General features: G+C 43.1%; 1 protein-coding gene across 1 annotated transcript; it reads right to left on the minus strand.

Moving 5' to 3' along the window:
- Nucleotides 1-10,608: 10,608 nt before the first annotated feature.
- On the minus strand, nt 10,609-27,519 carry LOC115017750 (WD repeat-containing protein 49-like). Its single transcript, XM_029446436.1, has 12 exons — nt 27,438-27,519; nt 26,021-26,188; nt 25,548-25,696; nt 24,800-25,033; nt 23,855-24,019; nt 22,495-22,610; nt 20,557-20,687; nt 15,357-15,443; nt 15,138-15,245; nt 14,205-14,395; nt 12,509-12,706; nt 10,609-11,502 (listed from the first exon to the last, which is right to left on the minus strand). Exons 1-12 carry the CDS (start codon nt 27,517-27,519, stop codon nt 11,401-11,403), a joined length of 1,731 nt encoding a protein of 576 aa, XP_029302296.1. The 3' UTR covers nt 10,609-11,400.
- Nucleotides 27,520-27,640: the final 121 nt, after the last annotated feature.

Below are 27,640 nucleotides of genomic sequence, written 5' to 3' on the forward strand. Positions count from 1 at the left end.
TCCATAATGGTGTGGAGGTTATTAGCTTAAGTAGATAATATTACGCCTGAAACATGAAATGAAATACAATAAAATGTCTTCTTCATTAAGGCAAGGAACATGACACCTGGTGTAAAAACACACACACAGTTAAAGTGTGTGTCAGGCTGCTTGCTAATGAACTTCGGGTGGACATGAAACTTGCCTCTGTTGGTTATTCATCTCACTGCCTCTCTTTCCACCCTTTCCTCACCTCCCTCCCTTTATCTTTCTTTGCTGTTTATCTACAATTTCTCTTTTGCCCCTAACTTCTACTCTCACATCTCCTTTACTTCTCCATTCCCCCCCCCCCCCCCCCCATTTCTATCCGCCAGTCAACCTCTCATCCTCCTCCTTCACCGTCCTCTCCTCTTATCATCTTCTCTCTGTTCCTACAATCTTTGCCCTCTTGTGTCCTCTCTCATCGGCTATTCCTTTACTTGTTTATTTCCATTCCGGCCAGTCCTTTTTTCTCAGTCTACACCCGTCCTCTCAAGCCTTCCCCTCATACATCCCTCTCCCCTGCCCTCCCTCCTCCACCGTTTGGCAGACTAGGGTAGATAAAGTGGAAAAGAAACCTGTTTTGACTCGTGAGGGCATCAGTATTTACAACCAAAGTGTCTGTGCACCTGCTGATCAGTAGCAGCCTTACCCCAGGGAAGCGGCACACAGTGTCAAAGGGAATTTATTGCCCTACACTCTTCTCAATATTAAGACTGTTTAAATCTGCTGCTTAGCATTCTGAAAGCATGCATCTTCCTGCTCTAAGTCAAATGTCCCTCCTGCACTGATTCAATCCAGATACACACAAACACAAACGCACAGAAGACACTCGAGCAGATATATAAATGCAGTTTCCGTGCGCGCGCACACACACACACACACACACACACACTGGATAGGATATAGGTGCAGCTTAATAGTGCTTTGATGGATTGTTTTCATCAATATCTTTTCTTTTGGGTTTATATCTTTTAGACGCCGTCCTTGCATTTAACGTCCTCGACATGGCGCATGAATGGACACACTCACCCACACACACACACACACTCCTTCTTCTCAGGGGGACAATAACACAGTACATAAGCCTGATTTGAGTGATCAACATTCATTGCTGTAGTTCCTGTACATAACGTGCTAGAATGGGTTGAATAGCCTCTCTCAACATTCCCCTCGCTCCATCTCATAAAAAATATAATATCCGGTCATTTACATCTTTACAAGTCCAGCCGTAATCATAATGCAATTAAAAACTCATTCAGGCAATATCCGTGTTGAATCCCCTGCTCAGTGAAACAGCAGACAGGGAGACAGGTAGGACTTAGAGAAGGGAGCCGGCAGACAGAGACGCAGGTTTACTGACGGATGTACAAGCAAAGAACATTTTAAAAAACAAATCCACAAATGAAGAAAACAATACAGCTGTTTTCAGTGAATTACAGACAATCCTCCCGAGCCCTGGGTTATTGCTGTCTCATGATGTCATCTACGGTGGCCCTGAGGTGCAAAGCATTTGACAAATGTGTTGTTCCCTATTTTGCAAATTGTGCTTCGTTTAATGTTGTTGTGTTTTGCACCTCTGGGCCATCACAGTCTGCATTACTAAAGCAGCAGCCACTATGGAAATGCAAAGAAAGAAGTAATTATAAATATATATATGATTTAATTAAAAATACAAGAAAATGTTGCTAGACTAATGTTGTACCTATAGCTCTTTTTAATGTGCCAGTATGCTTCTACGTATATACTGGTTGAGGATTGAGATCTTTCCCCAGGACGTGTATTCAAGATGTGCTTTGTCTTATTGTATCATTGCATAGTTTCATCTGTAGCTAGATTTTTAATTAATATTTCTGATTTAATTGCCTTTTTCCCTACTTTATTATTAAGCTAATTGTTTCTTTAACTTATGCAGCGAATTAAACAACAAAATCATCACAACTGATATTACGAATATAATATAATTATAACAAATTAGACTGAAACGCACCATACAGGAGGGTAGAGGCTGTCGCAAGTAAAGTAATTGAACATTAGCAGAATCGCTGTCTTGGTTTTCGCTCATTACAACACGGACTCTACTGATGAGAAAGAACAGAATCAAAAAGAGTCAAGGACAATAGGAGCTAACACAAAGGACATCTGCTGCACTTGGTAAATAAAAGTTTGGTTGGGAGAAACACCTAACTTCAGCTGGAACAGTTTGATGTATTCTTCTCTCTGGTCTCTGCACTACAAAAACAAAAAATAAGTGTTTGTTTTCTATCACTGACAGAATACACTGCCCAAAACATTGTCTGGGCTTTTTAGTTACCTAGAATAAGTCAATCAAAGCAAACAATGGAAAAGAAATATCAGAGTGTGCAATGTCTTTCTTTAATTTGTTGTCATATTCATCTGACAAAGGCTGCAGTTATTTAAAGATGTTTATTTATGGATTTGTCCACCTGGCTCCCACTAGCTTTATATTTGGCTCCGGTTCTTTTGTCTGTATCCTGCCAGAAGATTAAGGAGCACTTGAAGGGACTTGGAGGGGGAAAGTTTTTCATTTAGGTTGATGAATTTACTGTTACATTTAGGGCTGGCTCAGGCTTGCCTTGGATCAGCCCCTAGTTATGCTGCTATAGGCTTAGACTGCCTGGGGACACCTCCCTGCTCTCCTCCCTCTCTATCTGTATGCATTTATGTAAATGTATGTTACTAACTCATCATCCGGGGCATCATCCCCGGAGTTTCTGTGTCTCATGTGGCAGGTTGCCACTGATGAAGTTTACGTCAGGATCAGGAATCGTGGCTGGTCCTGCTGCCCTGGTCCTGCTGGACACCGGGAAGCCTTTTTGACATTTTCCTGGACTCATCCAAACTTTCTCTTTTTCAACACATAATTTCTGTCAAATGTTGTATTTGTACTATGTTGCTTATCCTGTACACACGACATCTACTGCACGTCTGTCATTCCTGGGAGAGGGATCCCTCCTCAGTCTCTCCCTGAGGTTTCTTCTATTTTCTCCCCTTTAATTATAGGGTTTCTTTTAGGTAGTGTTTCCTTGTGCGATGCGAGGGTCTAAGGACAGAGGGTCTAAGGACAGAGGTTGTAAGGACACAGGGTCTGAGGACAGAGGGTCGGACAGAGGGTCTGAGGACAGAGGGTCTAAGGACAGAGGGTCTAAGGACAGAGGGTCTGAGGACAGAGGGTCTAAGGACAGAGGGTCTAAGGACAGATAGTCTAAGGACAGAGGGTCTGAGGACAGAGGGTCTAAGGACAGAGGGTCTGAGGACAGAGGGTCTAAGGACAGAGGGTCTAAGGACAGAGGGTGTCGTATCCTGTACAGTCTGTAAAGCCCACTGAGACAAATGTGTAATTTGTGATATTGGGCTATATAAATAAATTTGATTTAATCAGACAACAAATTAAAGGAGAATTAGCTAGCTAGCAGCTCTGCCTCACTCCCCACTGCTCGGAGACTACGCTGCCGGGAGGACTGCTGCAGGCAGCTCTTCGGTTTGCGGCTGCAGGAACTCAAAATCACAAAAGAAAGATTGCTGATCCGGCGGGGATACGGGGCGCCTTCAGCACCTTTGTAACGTTTCGAGTTGCTACAGCTGCTAACTGAGGATCTGTTCTCTCGCTCTCATCCCGGCGAGGTAGTCTCCAAGCAGCGTGGAGTGAGGCGGAGAGATCGTGGGGCGTGCTAGCTAGCTAATGCTCCTCTCATTTGTGTACTTTTTATTTTTACATTGACCTAAAATGATTTTTTTTGAGAGATTTCGATAACCTTTTTCCCATTCCATGTCCTATAGGCCTACGTACAGGTGACCAGTGAATGCACAGGAGGATTTAAAGTCCATGCAGAATATATATAGTAGGCTACATAATGTATTAGAAGTAATTAGAAGTCTCTAGATTCTGCTGGAAAAATTCTAACATTTTTATACCCAAAACGGGAGCATTTACAGTTTGAAGGTGTTGTTGTGACATCTGTCCTGTGTGGATGAGTTCTTGCAGTGCATCCCAACCATCTACATATCTGAGTCATAACAACAACCCTCAGTAAATTGGCTGGTAATCAAAAAAGAGACGACGAGTAAAAGAGTGGGGGGTTGCAGGAGCGAACGCCGAGTGGGGAAATACTGTATCCAAAGTGTCAAATGTTGACACACTATCGTGGTATTATGATAGCTCCCTTGAGACATGTGTGGGAGGTACATGTATGTGTGTGTGTGTGCGTTCCAGTTATGAATCTGTATGACAATAAATCTTATTTGCAGGGGATGCTGAAATTAACCAGGCAATACCAAGATGAGTACTAAATTACATGACAAATGTAAATTTGATTTATGGTAATTATGCTGCAATAAGGCAGCCTGCGATGCAATGTGCATGCAGACTCAAACTAATTCACCGCCACCAAACTCATACATACAAATGAAGCTATCTTAAAAATAGTATATGAACAGAGATTTATGCACCATTCCAACAGATAAGGCAATATTACAAGCCAAGGCGCTTCAGGCCAATTAATGTGTGGAACATGCACATGTATGCACTTACTATATACTGGATATTTGCAATAACCATAACCTCAATTATGAGTTAAAATCACTAATAAGGGAACCTATTCTCTGGAGGCAATATTTGCAGGAACATGTAGAGTGGAATGGAATTGCAATTTAATGAACGTATGTTTAGACACACACGAATGATGATGAAGATGCACACACTAGAGGAACCTGTACAAAATGGTGTGGTGTGATCTCCACAACTTGAATGTCACCTTAAAGAGTAGCAGACTGACTTGGACTACTACATCAAGATAAACTCACGCTGAAAGGCAACGCAAATGATGTGAAAACACATACACACAAACACAAGGTAACTGCACCAAAAGCCTCCGTACAGCAGGGCACTTTAATCACAGTTCATCTAATTTCCTCTCCTCTCTCCTTTATCACTCGCCTGCTTCTTATTCATCTTCATAAGAACGCCGAGGAAGAGGAGCCAGCTCCTAATAGCTCACTGATTTACATGATGAGTGTTTAGCCCCATAGACAAACTCCTGAGAAAGGGGACGGGAGAAAATAAAAGTACACACAGACACCTTCACACACCCTCTCTAATATACACAAGGAGTGTAATTTGTTTTCATATTACTAAGACAAAGAATTAGAAGCAGATACACACACTCGCTCACACACAGATCTATACCCGAACACGCACGTAAAGAGAACAAACAAGGCAGGCCCTGCTATAACAGATGAGTTAGCACTCGTGCACTGCTTTGCTTGTTTAGCGTGTAACTCAATTTGAAATGCTAACACTGCCATAGGCTCAGGGGCATGCAGCAGCAGGCCAGTATCATCAGCACACTTCCGAGCAATTTAACTCCACTCTTTCAACACAGAGCAGTTGTGCACTGGCCTCATATTTTACACACAGTGAATTACATTAATTGGGCAATTTTTGTGCACACATCATTTGCAACGCAAAGAAGAAGAAAAGAAGAAAGAAGAAGAAGAAGAAGAAGAAGAAGAAGAAGAGAAGAAGAGGAGAGAGGAGGATGAGAGGAGAGGAGGAGGCTCAGACGGAATCTTATTCTTCTGAACATTCTGTCTTATTTTTATCCTCTTTCTTTTATTCTTCTTTCTTTCTCCTCCTCCCTTCGATCTGAACCTGAACCTAATTGGGTATTTTTGTGCAACCTCATCTTCCCACGGAAGAAGAAGCCGAATAAGCCTCAGAAGAAAATCCTCCTCCCCCCCTCCTCATCCTTCTTCTTCTTCTTCTTCTTCTTGCGGCGTTTCTTCTTTGCTTCTCTTCTTCTTCTTCCTTCTTCTTCTTCTTCTCGTCTTTCTCGTCTCTTCTCTCCTCTCCTCCTCCTCTCCTCTCGAGGAAAAGGAGGAGAAGAAGAAGAGAAGGAGGAGGAGAGAAGAAGAGGAAGATTGGGTATTTTTGTGCACACATCATTTGCCACAGAAGAAGAAGAGAAGGAGAAGAAGAAGAAGAAGAAGAAGAAGAAGAAGAAGAAGAAGAAGAAGAAGAAGAAGAAGAAGAAGAAGAAGAAGAAGAAGAGGGGGTTGTAATGTACCGCATCATACTTAGTTGTGTGACCATGTTTGTGTTGTTTCTATTCCCTATCTGGGTTGTGTGTGTGTGTGTGTGTGTGTGTGTGTGTGTGTGTGTGTGTGTGTGTGTGTGTGTGTGTGTGCTGTAGAACTTACATTAATGATAATGACCTCAAGCTCATTCATTAGAATCCATCATCCATCTGAGATGCGTTGGGTTCGGGGATACTGATAAGGATGAGGGAGAGGAAACTAATGACTGAATTGATCATGTATGTAAATGTGCACATTACACATACAATGAAGCAGACAGGCTCCACTGTGACGCTGGAAAAACACTATTACATGCAAGGATTTCTGAGCAGGCAGCACGTGTGAAGGAATACACTGAATGTACTGTAGTAAGAGGAACGACGGATTCTGCATGTAAAATTGTTTTTAAAATATATAACATGAACAGAAATGTTCGATATGTATCCTTTAGGTTTGTTTTTTTACATACTGCGCGGCACATTGTACTGTCAACTTGTCAGAGCTCTCTGGTGAGCAAAGCATGACATTTCCTGTTCTACAATATCTTGTTCCTTATTGGCCGGAACACACAGTGACACAGATACATCTACAACAAGCTTATATTGGCCAATATATCGGCCTGGATGATTTATCGTTCTGGCTGGAGATGTGAAAGCTCATAAAATCATTCAAGCGAGAATTATGAATCGTTCCTCGGTGGCTGGTAAGGATGATATACAAAAATGGTGCAGGGTGTTTCAAATATGGGTAAACAAGACTATAAGAGTACAGCGGTACTGTAAGACTTTAAATAAGCATTAAACATTTGCAAAGCAGCACTAAGCACAAAGCACAAAGCACAGAGGAGGCTGATGGGAATGTCGCTCGTCTTGCAGGTACAAATAGAAATGTTGATCTAATGAAAAGTGAAGGGATCACCAAAGTTATTAGAGTTGATCCTTCGGGGCACATGACTATCTGTACCACATGTCATGGAAGTTATTAGATATTTCAGGCTGGTATCAAAGTAACCGAATAAACCGGCCTTGCCATCAATCTTAGCGTGGCAAATAAAAACATCTCGAAATAACTGTTGTTGTCCGCACGCACCGACGGAAACCTTCAAAATGTCTCCAAAACAGAAGCACGTGAAACCTTAAAAGCTCACTAACTTCTTTAAGGAAATAGAACTCTGCTGACAAATCGTTTGTAAAGACATATGAAGTGTAAAAGAGGATTTCTAAGAAAATAAGGAGCGCGGAGACAAGCGGCTCTGTGACGAGGAGGCAGACACAGAGGACTAGACTAGACATCTGATTCCATGTTAAGTTTGTTCAAAGAGATAGTAATAACTTCTGCAAAAATCATAATCATAATAAAACACATTTGACTAAATACTGCCAATGACTTCTTCCTCTAAAACTCTTCTACCAATTAATTTTCAAGAACTTGGAGGAGGAACTAGGCCGCAGGAATTTCAATAAAACTGAGCGAAAGACTTTTGCAGGACTGAAAACTCCAGTTATGTTTGTTGGCTGTTGACGATAACAGGTGGAGCTCACAGCAAGAGCTCCAATTAAAATCAACCTGCCTGCTTGTAATTGCTTTTCGCCTCCACATTTTGTGTGTGTGTGTGTGTGTGTGTGTGTGTGTGTGTGTGTGAAGTTGGTGAATTTACGACATCGAAATTTCACAGGCTTGTTTTGTTATTAGACATATTCCCAATATTCACTCTTTTAATCTAGTTTGCTATCATTTCAAATGATCTTTATGGCTATGTAAAAACACAAACATGTAATCCTTGTGTGTGTGTGTGCGTGTGTGCGTGTGTGTGTGTGTGTGTGTGTGTGTGTGTGTGTGTGTGTGTGTGTGTGTGTGTAGCATGTCTTATTTCTCCTGTGGATACCGGAGTATTTTGTGTTGCCGCAGAGATTAGCCTGAGCGCTCAATATCCATGACTCCCCTGCATTGCTCACACACACACACACACACACACACACTGGTAAATAGCTGCTCTGATGGACTGAGGCGATTCAGACACACAAACACACACACATACACATACACACACACACACACACACACACACACACACAGCTGGTGATAGAGTGAGGCCATTCCCTCTCCTCACCTCATGCCCAGTAGCTGGCTGGCAGCCCAGTGTAGACTTGCCAATTGGACCTTCCACCAAATCAACCACACAAACTTTTCTGATGAGCTCAGTACAGTACACACACACACACACACACAGACACACACACACACAGTATTGATTCCCGCTGGTGGGCACCTTCTCAGGCATTTCAAAAGTTAGCTATTCTTTTAAAATGTGGAGTCCTTTGGCATTTGACCTGCCTTTGGGCTCACTTAGACACTTACATTTCATCTCTTCTTTACATCGACCATTTTATTATCCCAAAGAAACTATTACACTGCTTTGGATTTTTATGGTCATGCAATGAATGTGTGTGGGCTTAGTTTATAATAATAATAAGGATTAAATACAAGTTTTCTCAGCCGCACTCCATTGCATATGATTGTACCTCTCGTTACAGTTAAATATTACTCCTGCATTTCATCTTGATGTTAACCTACGACGACAACAATGACGCTCAGTCCATCACGCTCTTACTTTGGTCAAGACAGAAATAACTCAACACATGTCGTGGACTTGAGTGATCCCCTGATCCCCTTCACTTGCTCAATGAAATATCTTAACAACCACCAGATGCACTGGCACACATTCATGGCTCTCCAAGGATTTATCCTAATGACTTAAGTGATTCCCTGACATTTCCTCGAGCACCACCGTGACATTTGTGGTTTTAAGTGAGATGTCTGTTGGACAGATTAGCATGAAATGTGCATCATGTCCCCCTCAGGATTAATAGTAATAACTATGGTGATCTCCTTACTTTTTATCTTGTGCCATCATCAGGTCAACATTTCAATTCATCCAATACTTTGATGTATTACCAAATACCTGCAAAGCTAATGACATTCCCATCAGCCTCTGTTCTACTTTGTGCTAATTCGCTAATGTTAGCATGCTAACACATATTGTGGACATGTTAGCGTTGCCATTGTGAGTAGGTTAGAGCTGACGTTAGCATTTAGCTCACAGTACAGCCTCACAGAGCTGCTAGAACTTTAACACATGTGCACTGCAACCCTGAAATGATCCACACATAACCCAGAGGAGCCGTATGTGAGAACGCACACGTCCAAATAATTCGGACCAGACGTTAAACCAACTTTAGTACAAAGTCTGTTTAGTGTGTTGATGACGTTTCCATGCAGATGGTGCAAAACTGTAATCGGTCAATGACAAAGACAATCTAAGCTTTAAAGGTCGGATTATCTTTACCACACTGTTCTCAAATGTCAAGACTCAACACTCAAAGTACTTTACACTCAAGTCTTTATGGAGTAAGGCATCTGAGCAGATGTGTTGCACGCCTGTGTGTGTGTGTGTGTGTGTGTGTGTGTGTGTGTGTGTGTGTGTCAAAAGTCAAATACACAAAACACCAGTAGCAGAGATTGCAGATAGAGCTGGGATCACTTTGCTGTCGATCTTCATTTGGGACGAGGTTTCTGAAACTGTGCTGCTCCTTGTTTTTCTAGAGACAAAGAAGCTGAAGACAGAATTCATCTTTAAGTCTCAATGGGGGGAAAAAAGTGCCTTTTCTGATCTTATTTATACAGAACTATTTAATGACATGTGCCATAAAACATCCAAATGTGTAGTTTCTCACAAAGACATGCCACAGCTGATAGTGTCTTTGCACTCTGCGAAGATCTCAGACCTTCAGATAAACTTTTATTCCTTTGAAAATGTTGAAAACGTAAGTACAGAAACATTTAATTGTTTAAATGATCTCTACACATCACGTATGTACAATATCAGTCCTTCATGCTTTGGTACTTGTTGTCTTTTCCATTTTCCTAATTCATTTTATGTGAAGGTCACACTCCCCCTGAGTTGATTGGAGGTTATTCAGATCACCTGTTGGCTCCTAATTAAGATTTGAGAGCAGCTTGGTGCATTTCCCTCTTCAGGGCTTGAGAGAGGTAAAGATCTGCACACCCAGGGCGTTCTGATCATTCCTCCACTTAGTGCACGCCTCGTTTCAGCAGATAGTATCAGCCAGACGGGTCTTTAGGCTGTTTTCAGACTTCTTTGCCGTCTCAACTTACTTTGAGTGAGGGTGGTTGTGAAACCTAGCTGGAGTGAATATTTAAAACACCTTTCTATGAGATTGCATCAGGGCGTAAAGCCTGCCTAACGATAACCTAAAGCCTGCAGGCTTTATTTGGTTTATTATCTTATTTTTACAGAAACCCCCTATATACACATTTTCTTACAAAGAGGCAACACAATAAAAAGAGGCTTTTTTATTATTATTACATATTGAGGAGGCATTCTTTCATTGTGAGGCACAGGGAGATGTGTTTCTCCAAGAAAATATTATGTTTTATGTAGTTGGGAACTGGTTCTTAGGCTCTGAATCTGGGAAATCAGTACGACATCAAATAACAGTAAAGTGTTTTGGGGAAAACATGTGTGTATATAAGCAAAAAGTCAATAAGACAACGTTACAAAAAAAAGGCATGAGGACAAACAGAACACTAAATTGTCAGTCAGGCTGAATCTGGGCACTATTTTATGTGTCGTAGTCTGTCAACTCGTAGTAAACCATCATAAATATCCACTTGGAGACGTCTTTAAGGTTTAGTTTAATGATTAAAATATCAAAGTACAAGAACAGTCCTATCAGTATTTGTGGCATAAAAATCTATCTCACAAATGTGGAAAACCAGAGAATAAAATGCATGGTGCCAAATGTAGCCTGGAGCTACTCCACTGGCAATGAATGGAGGGAGGGGGGGGGGGGGGATTGAGGATTCAAGCTTTTACGGACTTTCATTTTATGTCGCACTCTAATTCCCCCGAAAAATGTTGAAGGCTATTTCATTCTTTGTAGTTGTGAAAGGCAGCATGACTCTTCAGCTACACACCACACTGTCCTGAGGTACAGAAATAAAAATGTGAAAAAGCTGCAATCTTTTGACGACATGATCGACAATAGCTTAGTTTTATTAGTTTAACTGAAAGATCAAATGTTTGGGTTGTTCCTCTGAAATCCCACTCAACATGACGTTTCACAGTGAAGCAGCACAATGCACTTCAGACACTCAACTCTTCTCCTGTCCACTCCTGCGTCCGTCCCACAGTCCTCTCCCTCGTCTTTTATTCCCACCTCTCCACCCTTTGCACAGGTGTCAGGTCCTGGGTCAGGGAGTGTCTCACTGGGAGATGGAGGTGTTCCCTCCCTGCTCTCTCTGGTTCAGCTCTGGTTCCTGCTGCACGGGCAGATGTCCAGCTCTCTCCAAGCACCACTGCTCCTCCTAAGGACGATGGACAGCAGTGAAGACAAAACAGCAGGAACATTTAGGATCAGTGCGAGATGCGACCACAAGATTGTTACTTTGAATCCACAAATTACGCAGCTGGGGTCATGTAGATGTTGGAAATCAAACACGCAGCCTCATCTCCCTGAGGAACTCTCATCAAGCTGGAGCGGGAAGCTCTTTAATGTGAGTCACTGTGTCTGTATGTTCTCCTTGCTCAAAAACATTCATAATTAATAGTGTAGCCTTTGATAACCTGATCATGCTGAATATGGATGTCGTCTTTCATTATTCTTTTATTCACCTCTGATAAACAGACAGTTTGAATCCAAGAGCATCTAATACAATAGAAATGTGGCATAAAACAACAAACAGCTTTCTATGTTGCGTGTATTTGTTGCTGTATTGAGAATGTACACAGTAGTATGAAAACATGCATATTAGCTTGTATTGTACACGGTATACGCATGTAGCTGTACATGCATGTTTGCTTTTTATTAATGCATGTTGTTCTTGCTGTGGTGTCTGTGTGTCTGTGTCAGCCTGAGGCAAACTGAAATGAAGCAACACTCTGCAGACACCGCCCCGGGCTAACTTAATATGGGCCTCCTTTAACACACACACACACACACACACACACACACACACACACACACACACACACACACACACACACACACACACACACACACACACACACACACACACACACACACACACACACACACACACACACACACACACACACAGGCCTAACCGGGGCTTGATGCTGGGTTTCACATCCATTTCGTCAACTGGATGCTACCACCCACCAGCATGCTGCAGAGTGGGAGGTAAAGTCTTTATTAGAGGCTGTATGTTTCAACCGCGAGGATCTAAAGCCGTTAACTTGACAGTGTGGTGCTGAACAATATCTCCGCCATCCAAGACAATTTATTTTACACATGCTGGTTATGTTGTGTAATTCGCTGCAGTGTGCCTAAACAAGCTGATGTTCGTGTACCTGTCCGAACAGACCGACGGTGTCTCCACTCGGGTAGCTCAGAGCCACGCTGCAGTCCGACGACGCCGACAGAACGACGAGTCTGTCGCGGTGGAGACACATCTCCAGGTGTGTCACGCGATCAAGGTGTGGGCGGAAACTACACAATGGGTTTGGAGGTTCTTTGGTTTCCCCGTCATCTGGGTCAAGACAATAATGCTGAGGGACAGAGGAGCGCAGCGGTGCGTTACTTAATGTACAAAAACAAGCATTGAATGTTTATATATATAATAAAGGCTGAGCTGTCGGACCTGGCAGGGAGTCCTCTGTCACTAACTGCACTCCATGAAGAAATATTATGTCATTTTTGGAAAGATTTCAGAGACAAGCAGTCAGTCTAAGCAGCGTAACAGGTTGAAAGTTACAGATAGAAGCTGAAGGCTACAGATCAGTGGAAAAGTAAACCACCACATTACGCTACGTGACTGTGCGAGACAGATGACAATGAAATTAGGCAGCAACACTTCCTGTAAGCAGCGTGGATCTTTATTCACGGTTACAATCATTAAAAAGCAAAAGCAGCATGTGTATACATGCAGTAGACCTTCAGTAGCTAGCGTAGCATAGTGCTAACGATGTGCTGTACTCTGCTAACGTTAGCTCCACAGGTATCACCATTACTCGTGCCCCACGCGAAACTTTTAACCATGACTCGCTGCGTTGAGGGGCAGAACTTAGCGAAGGGTCAATTAACTTAAAAGGGTCTTCAGTATTCTAGTTAAAGTTACTAAGCTCTGTTTTGCTGCAAGATAAACATGCAGTAGCTACATGTATCGCAGCCTAATCAACACAAATACTTTCTTTTCTTTGGCATGTTGTGCAATATGTAAAATGACTACCAGAAACTCCTGCATCATGTTAGGACGAGACCTGGGACTGAACTGCTGAAATCCCGCGTCTGAGAACACTGTATACGATGCAATCATGTTAGTCATCCAGCGGCTTCCAAAGTTGCCAAAGGACAGGATGAGCGCTGAGCTTGTCTAACTTCTTCAACTATGCTACATATATACATAAATCTCCATAAATTAAACTGCGAGCCAAATGAGACGCGCCCATCTGAATTCATCCCCTCTTATAAACTGTGACAGAGTTGAGCTCTGAATATTGTGGCAATAATACCCGTGAGGCTGTTATTTTACTGCGATTAGAAGCGTGGCAGTGATGCAGCTACGCCTTATACGGTGCGATCCAAGTCTTTGTAATCAGAGTCAGAAAGTCAAAAGGCCTCTCTGAGGTATCAGAAACTCTTCAGCTACCAAACATGTGTTCATGTGCTGAAGTGAATCTCTAATCAGCGGACTCGGCTGGAATTACTGATTTAAAGATTTAATCCTCTTGTCGAGGTGATTTGCCAAAAAGTGTCTTTGTACACACATTTCAGTGTTTGTTAGAGGAGGATTACACGTTACAATACTCCTGCCATTCATTCAAACGGCTTCTAAAAAGAGATTTTCTAAATGATTGACTGATCTTTTTCTTTAGCAAGCTGCTGACTGCCAACATGAAAGCACTGTCTGTCACACCATGCCGGATCTATTCACTCTGTCATCATTGTCTACTACAGTATGTCTATTGATCTGTGTCTCCATCGCTCTTGTTCTTCTTACACACAGTCATGGTGGCGTGCAGCTGTGTCAGCGTGACAAACACCTACCTGTATGTCCCAAGTCTTGAGTGTCCCCTCTCTGTCAGCTGTGACTAGATATGTTCCACAGGGGCTGACAGTCGCCACGATAGAGCCCAGGTCCCCGTTGTGAGCTGTGAACTGTCCCACCAGGCAGCCGTGGGCGGTGTTCCAGAGTCTGACCACACCTGAAGCTCCACACGACACCAAGTCTGCACCACCTGTTGGAAATGTGGGCAAATACTGCAGGTAGAGACAACTACTATTTAACTATTGACAACGGCTCTGTATTGCAAGACAAAGGCTCAAAAATGTGCACACACACACACACACACACACAGAAAAGTAAAAGTTTGAGCTCCAGTAGCTGCATATAAAAAGTAGTCAAAATGGGAAAACTTTAAGCAAACTTACCGCATCAAACAATCATTGATGTGAAGCTACTGTACAGTAACTTAGCACAACAAACCCGAAGCCTTACCGTCTTTGTGATGTGTAAACACAACACAATGTGTGTTTCAACAACAGAAACAAGACTATATGCAGCTTTTTTGGCATTAAAAAAAAAGGCTTTTGGTTGTAGGACTCCCTGAAGTAACTTCACTGCGCTTGAATCAAATATAACTACAGTGCACTGTATACGGGCAGAATACATGTTTGAATAGGCTTTAGCCTGGATAAAAGGCAGAATCACCACCTGGTTTGGGAGTTGTGAAGGTTTTATGCTTACTATAAAACTGGCAACACTTGTTGGGCAAGATGATTTGAATAAACAGTGACTGAAGTCAAAATACAGAATTTATCTGCGTACCTTTGTAATCGCTGCTTTTATCTTGGACTAGCTCTTGAGACGATGCTACCTTACATTGTTATTGTCATCTTATAGAAACTATTTTAACGAATAACCCACACTCTAAGGTTGATGAGGATGTCACAGTTAATGTTTAGTCTTCAATAGTTCACCTGTGGCTGCCGCCGCAGATGTGCGTCCAGGGATGAAGAACAATCTCGTTATGGCGTTATCGGAGTCTTCTTTTCCATCTCCACCAAGAGGAGCATCTGGGAGATGAGCTGAGCAAAGCATTGAAAATTAAAGAAAAAGTAAGGAAAGAGAGAGAGCGCTCATGGACTGACAGTTTGTTGAATTTAGTTGCATCCGTGCGTGAAAGTGAGACTTCTTGCCTTCTTTGTGTTCAGCATGTGTTCGCAGTTTCCTCAAAGCCTTTTCTGTGCTGTTGTTCCACACGATCATCTCTCCATCGTAGCTTCCTGCAAACATCACAGGACAAAACAAAGTGCAAGAGCTTGCGATAAACTATTAAAGTTGTCAATGTTGTATTGATGAAACACGGCAAAAAGCTGCCAGGCTTTCATATTAACTAAATCCATTGAAACAGAAAGAAAATGACACAATTAACACACTTTCTGTCAACACACACCCTTTCCTTAAGCCAGCCACTTAAAGCACTTTAAAAGATACAGCTTAACGTCTGTCCCCAGCTACCACCTGTTGCACCACTCAGCATTCACTTCAAGAGAAAGTGCTTTTCAGATAATCTACATTATATATAAACCAGTGTGTGTGTTCATTATGAGGCAGGAATCTCATCAGGTGCGTTGACAGTGGAACAGCAGGAGTTGATGAGATATGTGAGGACTGTGTTAGCGATGGGAGATGTGTGTGTGTGTGTGAGCAATAGGCGGTATAAAGTTTATGAGTGTGGTTCGTCTGCATTATTCATGCAGCCCAGGGCCAGCGTCTGCATTTCAAATGACTTATCATGCCGTGTGTGTGTGTGTGCGTGTGTGTGTATATGACAGATGGAGAGGGGTCAAAGGGGTGAGTGGGGGAAGATATCAGCGTCATCTAACCTCTCTTAATTTTTAAAATGGAGCTGGATTAATATCACCTTCATTCATTTTTAAAAGTGCTCTAATACACAAATACCTGGACACACACACACACACACACACACACACACACACACCTTTAAGCACAGGGATACAGGTTTATACCTGGAGGATGAAAAACTCACTTCTCCAGTGCTTGTGCACACACATTTGGGTATCCTGAGAGCCTACCAACCAAAAACATGTGAAATAAGAAAATTCAGATTTGGCTCCCCTTCCTACGTCACATGCAGGCTTGAGATCTACCTTTTGCAACTTCCCAGTTGCAACGTGAGCTTGGAACATTAAAGTATCTAAACATAATAAAATAAAAGTATGAACCTGAAAAGGAGCATTATATGTCCCCTTTAAAGTACGTTAAAGAGCACTCTCATAATGAACTCTGCTCGTAATTAAAAGAGGACGCCATCAAATTTGAACCAGAGAAAATCATCTTTTTCTTTCATAAAGTGTTTGTCCTCTTCAAAAAAAACCTGGCGCCTACATTACCCACAATGCAACTCAACTGCCGACAGTTCAGTTAGAATTTGTCATGCCAGTAGCGGCTACTGTAGCCTCAAGCACAGATAAGAAGCAGGCTGCAGAGGTCTGGAACGCTCACAACTACACACATCCAGATTTCTCTCATTTGCAGTCTTCAGACCGACTTGACGCTGACTGACGTGACATCACTTGAGGACATTTATCAGACTTCACGCAGCTCAAAAGGCTTTATACAACTTCCCCGTTTAACTCACATTAGAAATGTTAAATACACAGTATATAAATCAGAACATCCTCTGCTTGAATAAAGTGTCAATATGTCATTTAATGTTCTGATTTCTACGCTCGCATTTCCATTTCTAAAACATATTTGGCAGTCCATCAAAGTTCAGACAAGTTGGTCGCTTGGAAGGTGTTCAGCCATGGAGGATTAAGGGATCCGAGGGAAGAAGAAGAAGAGTGGAAAGGGGGGGGGGGGAGGGAGACTGACGAGGGTACACAGGACCCCTGTGTACATGTACCCTGCTGTGTGTGTGTGTGTGTGTGTGTGTGTGTGTGTGTGTGTGTGTGTGTGTGTGTGTGTGTGTGTGTGTAGCCAAGCGGAACCTAGCAAAGACTCTGAATATGGATGAGGAGGCTTCAGTCCCACATCAGCCAAGTGCTCTGCTGCAACTTTATTCAACTTGAGACACAAACAAACAGATGCTTGTATACACACACACACACACACACACACACACACACACACACACACACACACACACACACACACACACACACACACACACACACACACACACACACACACACACACACTTAGTCCTGAGCATGTGTGTGTCCAACAGAACTTTAAATTGACTTTTGTCACTGGTGGCCTTGATGCCACCACCGGCACACAGCTAACACATAATTTGGCAGCATACATGCTTTGATGTGAAAACAGCATTACTCACTGCAACCCTGAAGAAATGTGCTGGCATCTGAAACTAATGCGTCATCGCTTTTGGGCGTCGTCTTTGTGCTCCACGGATTTGTGGAAGAAAGAATTAGCGAAGAGAGTTAATGTAGACAATAACACAGAGTTCACGTCCACCGTTTGCTTCAGTTTTCCAGTTGATAAGTGTGGAAACGTAGAAAATGAACGTCATTCATCCTTTTATCACGGCTGCCCAAAAGGCCAGAGGAAGAGAGAGCGATGCACGGGATATTAAAGCGTGGGAGGGATTTATGGATGAATTGCATCATTTTATGATTGTTTTTAACGAGAGAAGTTGAAGCCGTTCCTCTGACGACAGAAAACATTACAAAATGCAAGGTCACAGATTTGGCAACCACAACATGCTGGTTTTATCTTTTTTCTCTCTTTAGGAAATCAGAGAGTTAAGGAAATAAATCACAGAAAAAAAAGGATTTCTTGCTGGCAAACTGCAAAATATTCAATCACAGCTTTTCTTCTGTAGATTTCTCCCGTCAACTATTAACCAAAGGATTCAGTGATTTGGTTTAAGCCCGAAAATGCAATCACACTGTCACATTTCAGAGAGCTACGTATACAAACACACCTTAAAACATCCTTTTATTTTCTCTTTCTAGCATATACAAACCTACACCCCTGCAGCCTTACAAAACACACACACACACACACACACGCTTGAAAGACAGAACGTACTATGTCTCATTTCCCCTCACTCCCACAGAGAGAGCGCTAATAAACATAATTTAAATTGGGCATGTGGATTAAATTGGAGGTGGAGGGTGCAGCGTGGGGCTGTGTGTGTGTGTGTGTGTGTGTGTGTGTGTGTGTGTGTGTGTGTGTGTGTGTGTGTGGGCGGTAGAAATGCAGCAGGCTAACTAGGGAGATGAGGTAAAGAAATAAACAGAAGTGAACGGGGAGTGTCAGTTCGAGAGGAAGCAGGCAAAGAGAGGAGCCGAACACACTGAAGAAGAAATTGGGGAGCGAACTTTGAAGAAGTTTCCAAGTTCACACAGTGGCTCATGAATTGTTCTTCTTACAGCTCCAGCTATTCATTTTGTTCCGAACCATTTCTCCCTCCAGCTTGGAGAACACCCACTCTTATCTACCTTTCCACCTCCATCTCTCACTTTGACACTCTCTGTACTTTTTTCCGGGATTGACGCGTCCCAGAAGGCCAGAGAAGGTCTGCCGTTTAAGACTGGTAAACTGAAACTGAACTTTCAGTGCGTGAGCCAAAGTGACACAACTCCACAAACTAAGAAGCAGAGCGTTTGAAGTTTGATGGTTATAGAAGTGAACCAGTGACTGGAGGACTGTCAGTTCAATCCCTCGGGCAGAACAATGTAAGAATGTGATGAGTGCTTCGGAGTCTTGCTGTTCTTTTAGTTTTATATCTTTGCATACCTTCACAGAATTCTGCTTATCTTTTGCTAAGATGGTTTTTGTTAAAAGGCAACATGCACGTGTTTTGTTGCTCTGGTTAACGGAGGCTGCTGGTGGAGTGGCTCGATGTGACGCAGCTCGGCAATCGGCGATGAAGCGCCGCAGGCTCCAATTCCACAATCCTCAAAATCACAAACTGTAAAAATCAGACGCAACTGAGAGATGAGTTCAAAGTGCGTCTAAACTCACAGAAGTGACGTAAAGAAATGGAGTGATCGAAAGGAGAGAGAAAGCTGCTCGTCTTCCATCAGCCGGTGTTTCTGCACACTTTTCTTTCTTTCTCTCACACGCACAGAAGATCTGTAAATACAAGTAAAGACTAGGAAATAAACTATCTTATTAGACGAGCGTTAGCGCCGAGCAGAGAACTGCATGTGGGTTTAAATCACATGCTGTACACTGCTTGACCTTTCCAGTTCACCTGCCTTTAATACAGCTCTAATTAAGAATTTAATTAGGACAAAACTTGCCAATTAATGGGCTCTGACATGTAAAGGTTCGGCCTGTGGTGGAGGAAAATGTCAGCTCAGAACAGAGAGAAGGAAACTGTTGTCTGAGGAGGAAAGTACGGATTTCTAAAGTCTAAAATACTGCATCTTTCAGCAGTGAGACTAACAAAGCACTAAAATGTGTCTGGCAGGTCTGTCAAACCAGTGAGTCTCTAATTAGATCATTTTAAATTCAGTTATACATTTTACTTGCATCTATAATATGAAAATAGTTTGGCATTTAGTAAAGATGCTAAAATGCAGTGTGTTAACAAACCGTTAAGTTGTATTCGTAGGAATACAAGGCTGTAGAGGCCCACGTAGAAGCAAAGTTGTACTTCTGACTGATTGTGAAATATACTAACGCTGCGTTCCAACAGCCACACGACCATACATGCCAGAGAACTATATACTATATATAGTATGTCAAATGCAGAATGCCCAAAACACCAGGATGTCCTGCAGCTGGTCGGATTTTGCAGTATTTAAGCCAGCATACTTTTCTGGCTATTCTGACCCACAATCCTTTGCACAGCAGAAATATGAGCAAGAGGGTCAAAGTTCAAGGCGCCATGTAAGGATGAAGTACTGCATGCACCAGTACACACTTTGTAAGGGCAGCTGCAGTATGCACTAAAAGTAAAAAGAAAAGATCTGCGATTTGTAACGCAGCTTAAGTCTTTCTGCAGACACACGTGCACAGACACACGTGCACAGACACACGTGCATAGACACACGTGCACAGACACACAGCTATTTCCAGCAGAGAGCGACGTGTGGAGCTTGAGTCCTTTGATAACACCACTTACTTTAATCAGCAGATAACTGCTCCCAGTTCATTTTCATTTTCATTTTCATTTGTTTCTTTCCCCTTTTTCCATCTCTCTCTTTCCTCTGCATGAAAGCATCTTATGTTATAAAACAACACACAGAAATACAGGAGCACACATGAACGTGCACTCTCATGACAGTAGCACTTAGTACTGTAGTAGTCACAAAAAGTCATTGGACTTGCTCGTCACGTTACACACACACACACACACACACACACACACACACACACACACACACACACACACACCTGTGACCAGAGTCTGTGGAGGCTGGAATGCGGCACAGAGCACGTCGCTGCGATGCTGCACGCCTCCCTTCCACTCTGACGGTTCAACAAAAGACTGCGAGAAGGAATGCAGACGGAAAACTGTGAACATCCTACAGAGACGGAGACAGAGAAGGTGTGGGGGGGGGGGAGACAGAGAGAGGGTGTGGGGGGGGGGGAGAAGAGAGAGGAAGGAGTAAAGCTGTGTCACATATACAAAACCTCAGACTTTCTTTACAGAATATGTTGATTGAAACATGTGAAGAGAAAAAGTTTTCCAGTTGCTTTATCTCTGACTGAGAATGTGTGTGTGTGTGTGTGTGTGTGTGTGTGCGCGTGTGTGTTATGAGCGATGCCGTATCTGCCTGTACCTTGTGTATGGTATATGTATGCTTCACTATGGATTAATTTGGTGTCGCAACAGTCACAGAATTAAGCCTCCGTCATGAGTGGTTGTGAGTTGTGACAATAATAGAAGTAGCTGAAGTATCAGCAGCGATCCTACAGTAACTGTTACTCGCCACTTTACCCTCTTGCTCTTTGCTGTAACAACGTACATTTCCCCGTCGTGGGACAAATAAAGGGTTTCTGAGTAATAGTAATAGTAGTGCCGGTAGCCGTGTTAATAGTACAACGTGCACATATCAAAATAAAAAAAGTTACATCTGGACTTTAAAATGTTCTATCCTAAAAGGGGAGTTTTTGCATTTTCTCACCATTTATAAAAGAGACAGATCTTTACTAGTCGAGATTGAATTTGACATTAATATTAAGGATATTCCAATGCAACAGATTCAAACTTTTACAAACGCTATGCATCAGGACAGAGTTTGTAATGAACATGGAAGCTGTTCCTTTACCCCACAGAAGACCCCGTGCATATGAAACATGTTGTTTCAAACTGAGGGATATGTGCATCAGTGGGATGTGGATATTTCAACCCGCATGAGCTCATATGAGCAGCAGAAGTCTTTGAATGAGAGGCCGTGTGACACACAGCACGATGTGGATTTAACTCTGGGAGGGTGTGAGGAAACAGGAAACCATACGAGGGATGAAAGTCATGACGGCAGTATTTCCTTTTACTGCTGCTGATCTGTCGTCTATGTTCTCTTCACCACCGTGACACCCCAGAGTGTGTGTGTGCGTGTGTGTGTGTGTGTGTGTGTGTGTAAGAGAAAGAAAGGGAGTCGTATAACTTGATGACAGCACACTGCTGAGTTCAGCTCACAGGGTGTGAAATCATGATGATGAAGATGAAGAGCAGATGTAATGTAGGTATTAAAACACACAATATGAGGTAGTGATACTCGTTAGAGTCCAGATGTCTGGTTGGCTCTGAGTCGTCGGCAGGCAGAGGGAGCAGGAGGACACACACACGCACACACACACACACACACACACACACACACACACACACACACACTCTCTCTCTTTCAATTGAAATTCTGGTCAATTATTTCTGGTGTTATTTATGGTGTTTAAATTGTACTCTCGCCATCATTGAAGACGAGGGCAGCCCCTCATTACCTTTCACGGTCACAAGATCAGATGAAAATCCGTCTCGTTAGGCTTCAAGTAATGCGTTTGTGTCCGATCCAACGTGGCTCAGATCAATCAGCGTCCTGTGAGGAGCTGCATCCAAGCACCTGCCAAGGGTTTTTTGAAAATGCCTGACCTTTTCCAAACAGTTTCCAATGACTGCCTCTCAGATGGTTGTGTGCAACAAACCATCTGGCGCGTCAGGTTAATGCCCTCAATGATTCCTCGGGATAAATAAAGGTTGAATGAATACACTACGTGTGAACACACAGTTTACGATTGTGTTGCTGCATTAAAACTCCCGATATTCACCTCTGGGGTCTTAAGTTTGCACACATTTTTAGTTTTTCAGTATATAAATACACACATCTACAGTACCTCTGCCAGCCCATCACCAGTATACTCCTCTTCAGCAGCAGGATCTGCGAGATCCCCACAGACCGACCCAGGCCGGCGTTCATTCTGTGGAGGCAGCGGCCATTGAAGTCCCACACCTGCAGCAGGAACAACACTCACATTATGTACTACTTATTATCTTGGATAAGAGGTAACAGAAATAGCAACGGTTGTATTCAATCTTCTGAAATGAGAATGTCGTTTGGCCGCCCACATGAGGATACAAACTAAATCAAGCCACTCTCCTACTGTACATCCATCAAACATGACAGCTCAGGTAATATGTCACACTGTTGCACGATGACGCATCTGTGTTGTGGCATTTAACAAAGAACAACACTGATTGGCCCAATGGGAACGCTGTAATTAAAAGGTCAAAACGTCTCATTCTGAATGGCCCTAACTGCTACACCACAGGTTCAGTGTTGATGAGAAGAAGAGAGATGATGCTTCTTGTTGCTAATTGGCCCGAGGGGTGCCTGCGTCTTCTGAGGATGACTTGTGCGTTTGTTTCTAATGGCACAGCGAGTGCACACCTGACACTGCTCTCACGTGCACAGGAGGGCTCATGTGGTTGATTATATTGATTACGATGAGCGTAATTATTTTACTCATCTGTTGAGAACAATTGCACCGAGCCGGGAGTCAGTCAACACGAGAAGACACACACATGTGCACATACACAACTAGAGAGGGTACAGACGCACAATATATGTATGCATGGGGTCAACATGCAGAACCAAACACACGTGATGTCAATGATGCAAAAGCAAAACGGTAGCCAGAAAGTGTCCGATGCCGCCACTTCAGTTTGAGAGACATGGCGATACCTGTAGTGGTATAACTGTTGGGTGTACGTCTGTCCGCCCTCACAAACATGTCACTCATTGTTCAATGATGCATACTGAACCGCTTCCTAATGGCAGGTGCTGCTTGAAACTGGTATGTCACTCATGTGGCAGAAGACTGTCCCACCAGTACAGCCCGCTGATACATCTGCAAGTCTGATGCAAATACTCACTTTTTCTTTTTCTTATCAAAAATAAATGCTGATAAATGCTGTGAATGGGAACAAGTTGTTAAAGGTCTACGGTGCTCCCTCCTGGGACATTATGTTGGAGCGAGAGAATGGCATGCAGCTGGTGCCATCAGACAGACCGAGACCAGGTGTCAGACCCACTAACACTCCACCAGCGGTAAAGTCAATGAGCTTCCACTTCACATGTTGCCGTCAAACTTTCATTCACACTATTCGCTGTCAGTTTGCATCTCCATGAGGATCGTCCTGCAGCTACATGGTTCACAGCTGTACGAGTGTGTGTGTGTGTGTGTGTACACCTACTTTGACCTCTCCGTCAGTGCCTGCAGTAAACAGCCGGGTCTGCGTGCCATCCAGGGCCATGGTGGATATTTCGGCGTTGCCATGGCAGCGGTGGAACTGCTTGACCTTTTGGCCCGTGTCGGGCAGCCAGCAGATCACAGAGGAGGCAGAGTCGCTGCTGACTACCTGCAGAAACAGAGAGGGGATATCAATCACGGGAAAGAGTTTGATCCTCTCTGCGCTGCGAGAGAGCCAGGCTCCACTGATGTATTCTGTAAAGCCAAACAATTCTCCACGCTTCGTTACACTTTATTTTAGTGCTAAGCCGCTGAAGAAAATATGCGACTAATGCTGCTGTCAAGTGGGAATAAAAGCAAGAGTGAATGCAGTCTTTTAAAATAAGACGTGTTCATACTGGATGCAATAGCTATTTGTTTTTATCTGTGTTCTGGGTGGGAGACTAATGTCAGGTCTGTCAAAGAGCGGGGTTAAGGGAGCAAAGCGTGCAATAAATCAGAATAATGACACAAGTTAGAAAGCATTATTTCTCTGGGACACCTCTGCGTCTCCACTAAACACGCTACATTTCTGTGCAACAGTATCATGGCAGCATTTAATGTCATTGCATTTCGTGATGCACAAATTAATTCTGCATTTAACGGTTTGAAGAAGTCGTTGAAGAATTGACCATCAAGGTCCATTTAGTAGCTGTTCTGTAGCTTTTGAATACGTTACATGATCTTCATCAACAAATATATGAGAACAATCGACCAAAAGTCTTTAAAGTGCTCGAAGAAAATGGACATTTTAACATTTCCCTTACGTCAAGAGATAAACTCCATCTACTGATGAAGAGCATGTGATGTGATCAAAAGCTCTGGAACAGATACCAAATGGAAAGGTCAAGAATGAGCTTTCAAACATCGTCTATAGTGCCGGCCTAAGACCACAGAAATAGCCGCATACCTGTCTGAACAGACTGTTATACAGCACACAGGTAACAGGGTGCTCATGGCTGCTGGCCCTCTTCTCCTCCTTCGTCGTCTCCAGCAGGAGAAGCAGACTGTTGAAGGATAGCAAGAGGAGTTGACGCTCCTCGTGCAGAAACAGGAGCGTGTGTGCGTCCTCCTGGGTCTTTGGGAAGACACCGGCCAGACGATGAACACACAGCTGATGAGTTACATCCCACAGACACAGGACCTGGAGAGGATGTGAGCAGATGTAGTGTAGTGGTAGAAGCTATATGCATCGTCACAAGACTTTATTATAATTACAGAACAAATACAATCGTCTGTGCACAGGAACTCTGCCATATTGCTTTACGGCACACAACAAGAGGACTGTTCTGCAAACTCTTCCAGAGGAATCCGGGTTAAAGCTTTTAGAGTTTCTTGCAAAGGCAGATGGTGTTTGAGCAGAAGGCAGGTGGAACATAAATCACTTGTAAAATATTCATTCTCTTTAGAAAAGCAAAAGAGAAGGCAAACATGCAGTGCTACAAGAGGGGAGAGGGAAAGCAGCACCAGCTCCTCTTTGCATCGGGGTTTAAAGGAGATCTGATAGCTCTTATAGTAGCAACAGTGTGAAACAAGGCTTCCAATCATCTGCACCACGGCCTATTTCCTCGGCGGTAATTACAGCGAGGTATCACAATTAATATTACAGGGCTCTTTATCATTACATCATCTTTTCTCGCTCAGACACACACTCCTACCTTATCTCTGGAGTAGCTGAGCAGCTGTTGCTTGGTCTGCATGAAGCGTACCGCGGTGACGGGGCTCGTGTGCACGCCGAGCACACAAACCGGCTCCGAGGTCACATACGGGTTCCACAGCAAGACCTGATGATCCACACCTGCTGTGGCTACAACCAATCAGAATGTCCCAAATTAGCATTAATTGCAGGAAACCACACTGCTTTAGTCCCACACAAGAAAATGATCGTTCAATTTGATCATTTGATGCCTCTCTGTGTATTTGTGTATGCGTAGAAAAGTCAGGAATTAATATATTTATCCAATTGATCTTATTTATTCCTATTATAGGTTATCCATTAATTATGGCGTTCTATCAGTCTGGTTTCCCTCAGTGTAAAGCCCTTTGTGCTGCATTTCTTGTATAAAAGGTGCAACACAAATAAAGTTTATGATAATTATAAGTAAGTGTCTGAGAACACATTGGTCCCCACCTATCAGATTGAGTTCACAGTGGTGGTCCAGGTCCCACACACCCCTCTTGGTAAAGAAAGAAGTGACTCGTAGACTCCTGCTTTCCTTTTCCCTCCAGCCGATCACCAAGCTGCTCTGCGGCCTGGTGCTGCACGACACGAAGGCTTCCAGCGAGCCCAGGTAACGTACTGCAAGTCAGTTAGGTGTGACAGACAAAAGAACAGAAAATGAGGCATTACAATGGTTTCAAATGTAGAAGTGCTTTACTTCTGATCTCCTGGTTAACTTGTTTTCTCTCACACAACATCCACAGACCCTGAGTCTCCATATGACAGAGAAACAAAAGGGCTAAATCATTCAAATGTTCATCCGCACATATTTAATCTTAACATCCTCTGAATGAACTCATTTTAAGAAAATGAATAAGAAAACAATCGTACAAAAAGGAGCCACTGGCTTCCAAGCAGCTCGTCTACGATGAGCAATAATGCAGCAGAAGTTACTCGTGGAGGGAATAAATTAGTTTCAACTCCAACAAATTCAATGTAAAACAACATTGCAATATGTTTTGATGATGACACACTGTTCAATAGTTGCTTCGTACTTGCCTAAATGTTTTAACTTCCAGAAGTCTGAAGGACATCCACTCTCTGGCTGGGCTAAATGTGCATTGACCGCAACCCTGCTGTACATAGTAAACCAACCAATCCACAGGCGCTCAGCACAGCATAGAATTAGGCCGGTTTGATTTGCTCACTGGTGTTACAGAAAGTGTAATGGATCTTGCATCACCATCTGTCTCAATTAACACTTTGATTGAGAACAGCTAAATTGGATGCCGCATGTCTCCATTAGAAGCTGCTTAGCTTTCAAATACTGCACAAATAAGCGCGGCTTGTGAGATGGCATGTGACAGTCGCAGGTCAAAAGATCGGCCGCATTGCTAGGGCAAATAATTTCGTCTGATTAAATTTCATACACCACGTCTTTTCTCCCGCCTGAGAATAAAAAGATCAGTGGATTTTCAGACAGCGTCGCATGACTCATCATTGATTAATGAGGCCTTCTCTCTTTCACTGACACACAAATCAGAACTCAAGCTCTCTGTGACGCAGACGCACACACTGCACATCTGCTTTAGTCCTGCCTTGTATGTAATGTCACACTTGTATTGCTGTGAGTTTATAATTTAAAAACAGACAGTCACTGGATATCTATATCAAAGCAAAGCTCTTTTGTTCTGCAACAAATGGCTGCACATTTTGGGAGGTTTTACCTACACACTGATGTTTATCCTTAATGCTCTTTTCATTCGTTGATCGCAACATCATGTGGATATGTTAATGCTTTCCTCTTTCACAGACACACACTTACAGCTCTCCTTCCTTGTCTTTATGGGTCTTTGTCCATCCCAATTTCCTCCTAATTTCCTCTCACTTTCCTCTCTATCCCCCCCCCCTCCCTCCTCTCCCTGGTGGCCCATGAGCCCGAAGGTTTGGAGGTCTGGATAACCAGCCATGTCTAATGGTACACAGCCTACTCATACTGCAGGGTGGGCAACTTCAAAAGAACAGCAGCAGCACCCCAGAGGTATTCAAACACACACACACACACACACACACACACACACACACACACAC

Source organism: Cottoperca gobio, chromosome 13, assembly GCF_900634415.1.
Source record: "Cottoperca gobio chromosome 13, fCotGob3.1, whole genome shotgun sequence".
NCBI classification, from domain to species: domain Eukaryota; kingdom Metazoa; phylum Chordata; class Actinopteri; order Perciformes; family Bovichtidae; genus Cottoperca; species Cottoperca gobio.

What these genes read in the sequence shown, in the direction of transcription:
- LOC115017750 (XM_029446436.1), bottom strand. Translation starts at nt 27,519, where the DNA reads ATGGCTGGTTATCCAGACCTCCAAACCTTCGGGCTCATGGGCCACCAG. An exon ending in CTGTGAACTCAATCTGATAG is followed by an intron (nt 25,697 to 26,020) that starts GTGGGGACCAAT and finishes GATTGGTTGTAG; the next exon opens with CCACAGCAGGTGTGGATCAT. An exon ending in TCCACAGACTCTGGTCACAG is followed by an intron (nt 15,444 to 20,556) that starts GTGTGTGTGTGT and finishes TGATGTTTGCAG; the next exon opens with GAAGCTACGATGGAGAGATG.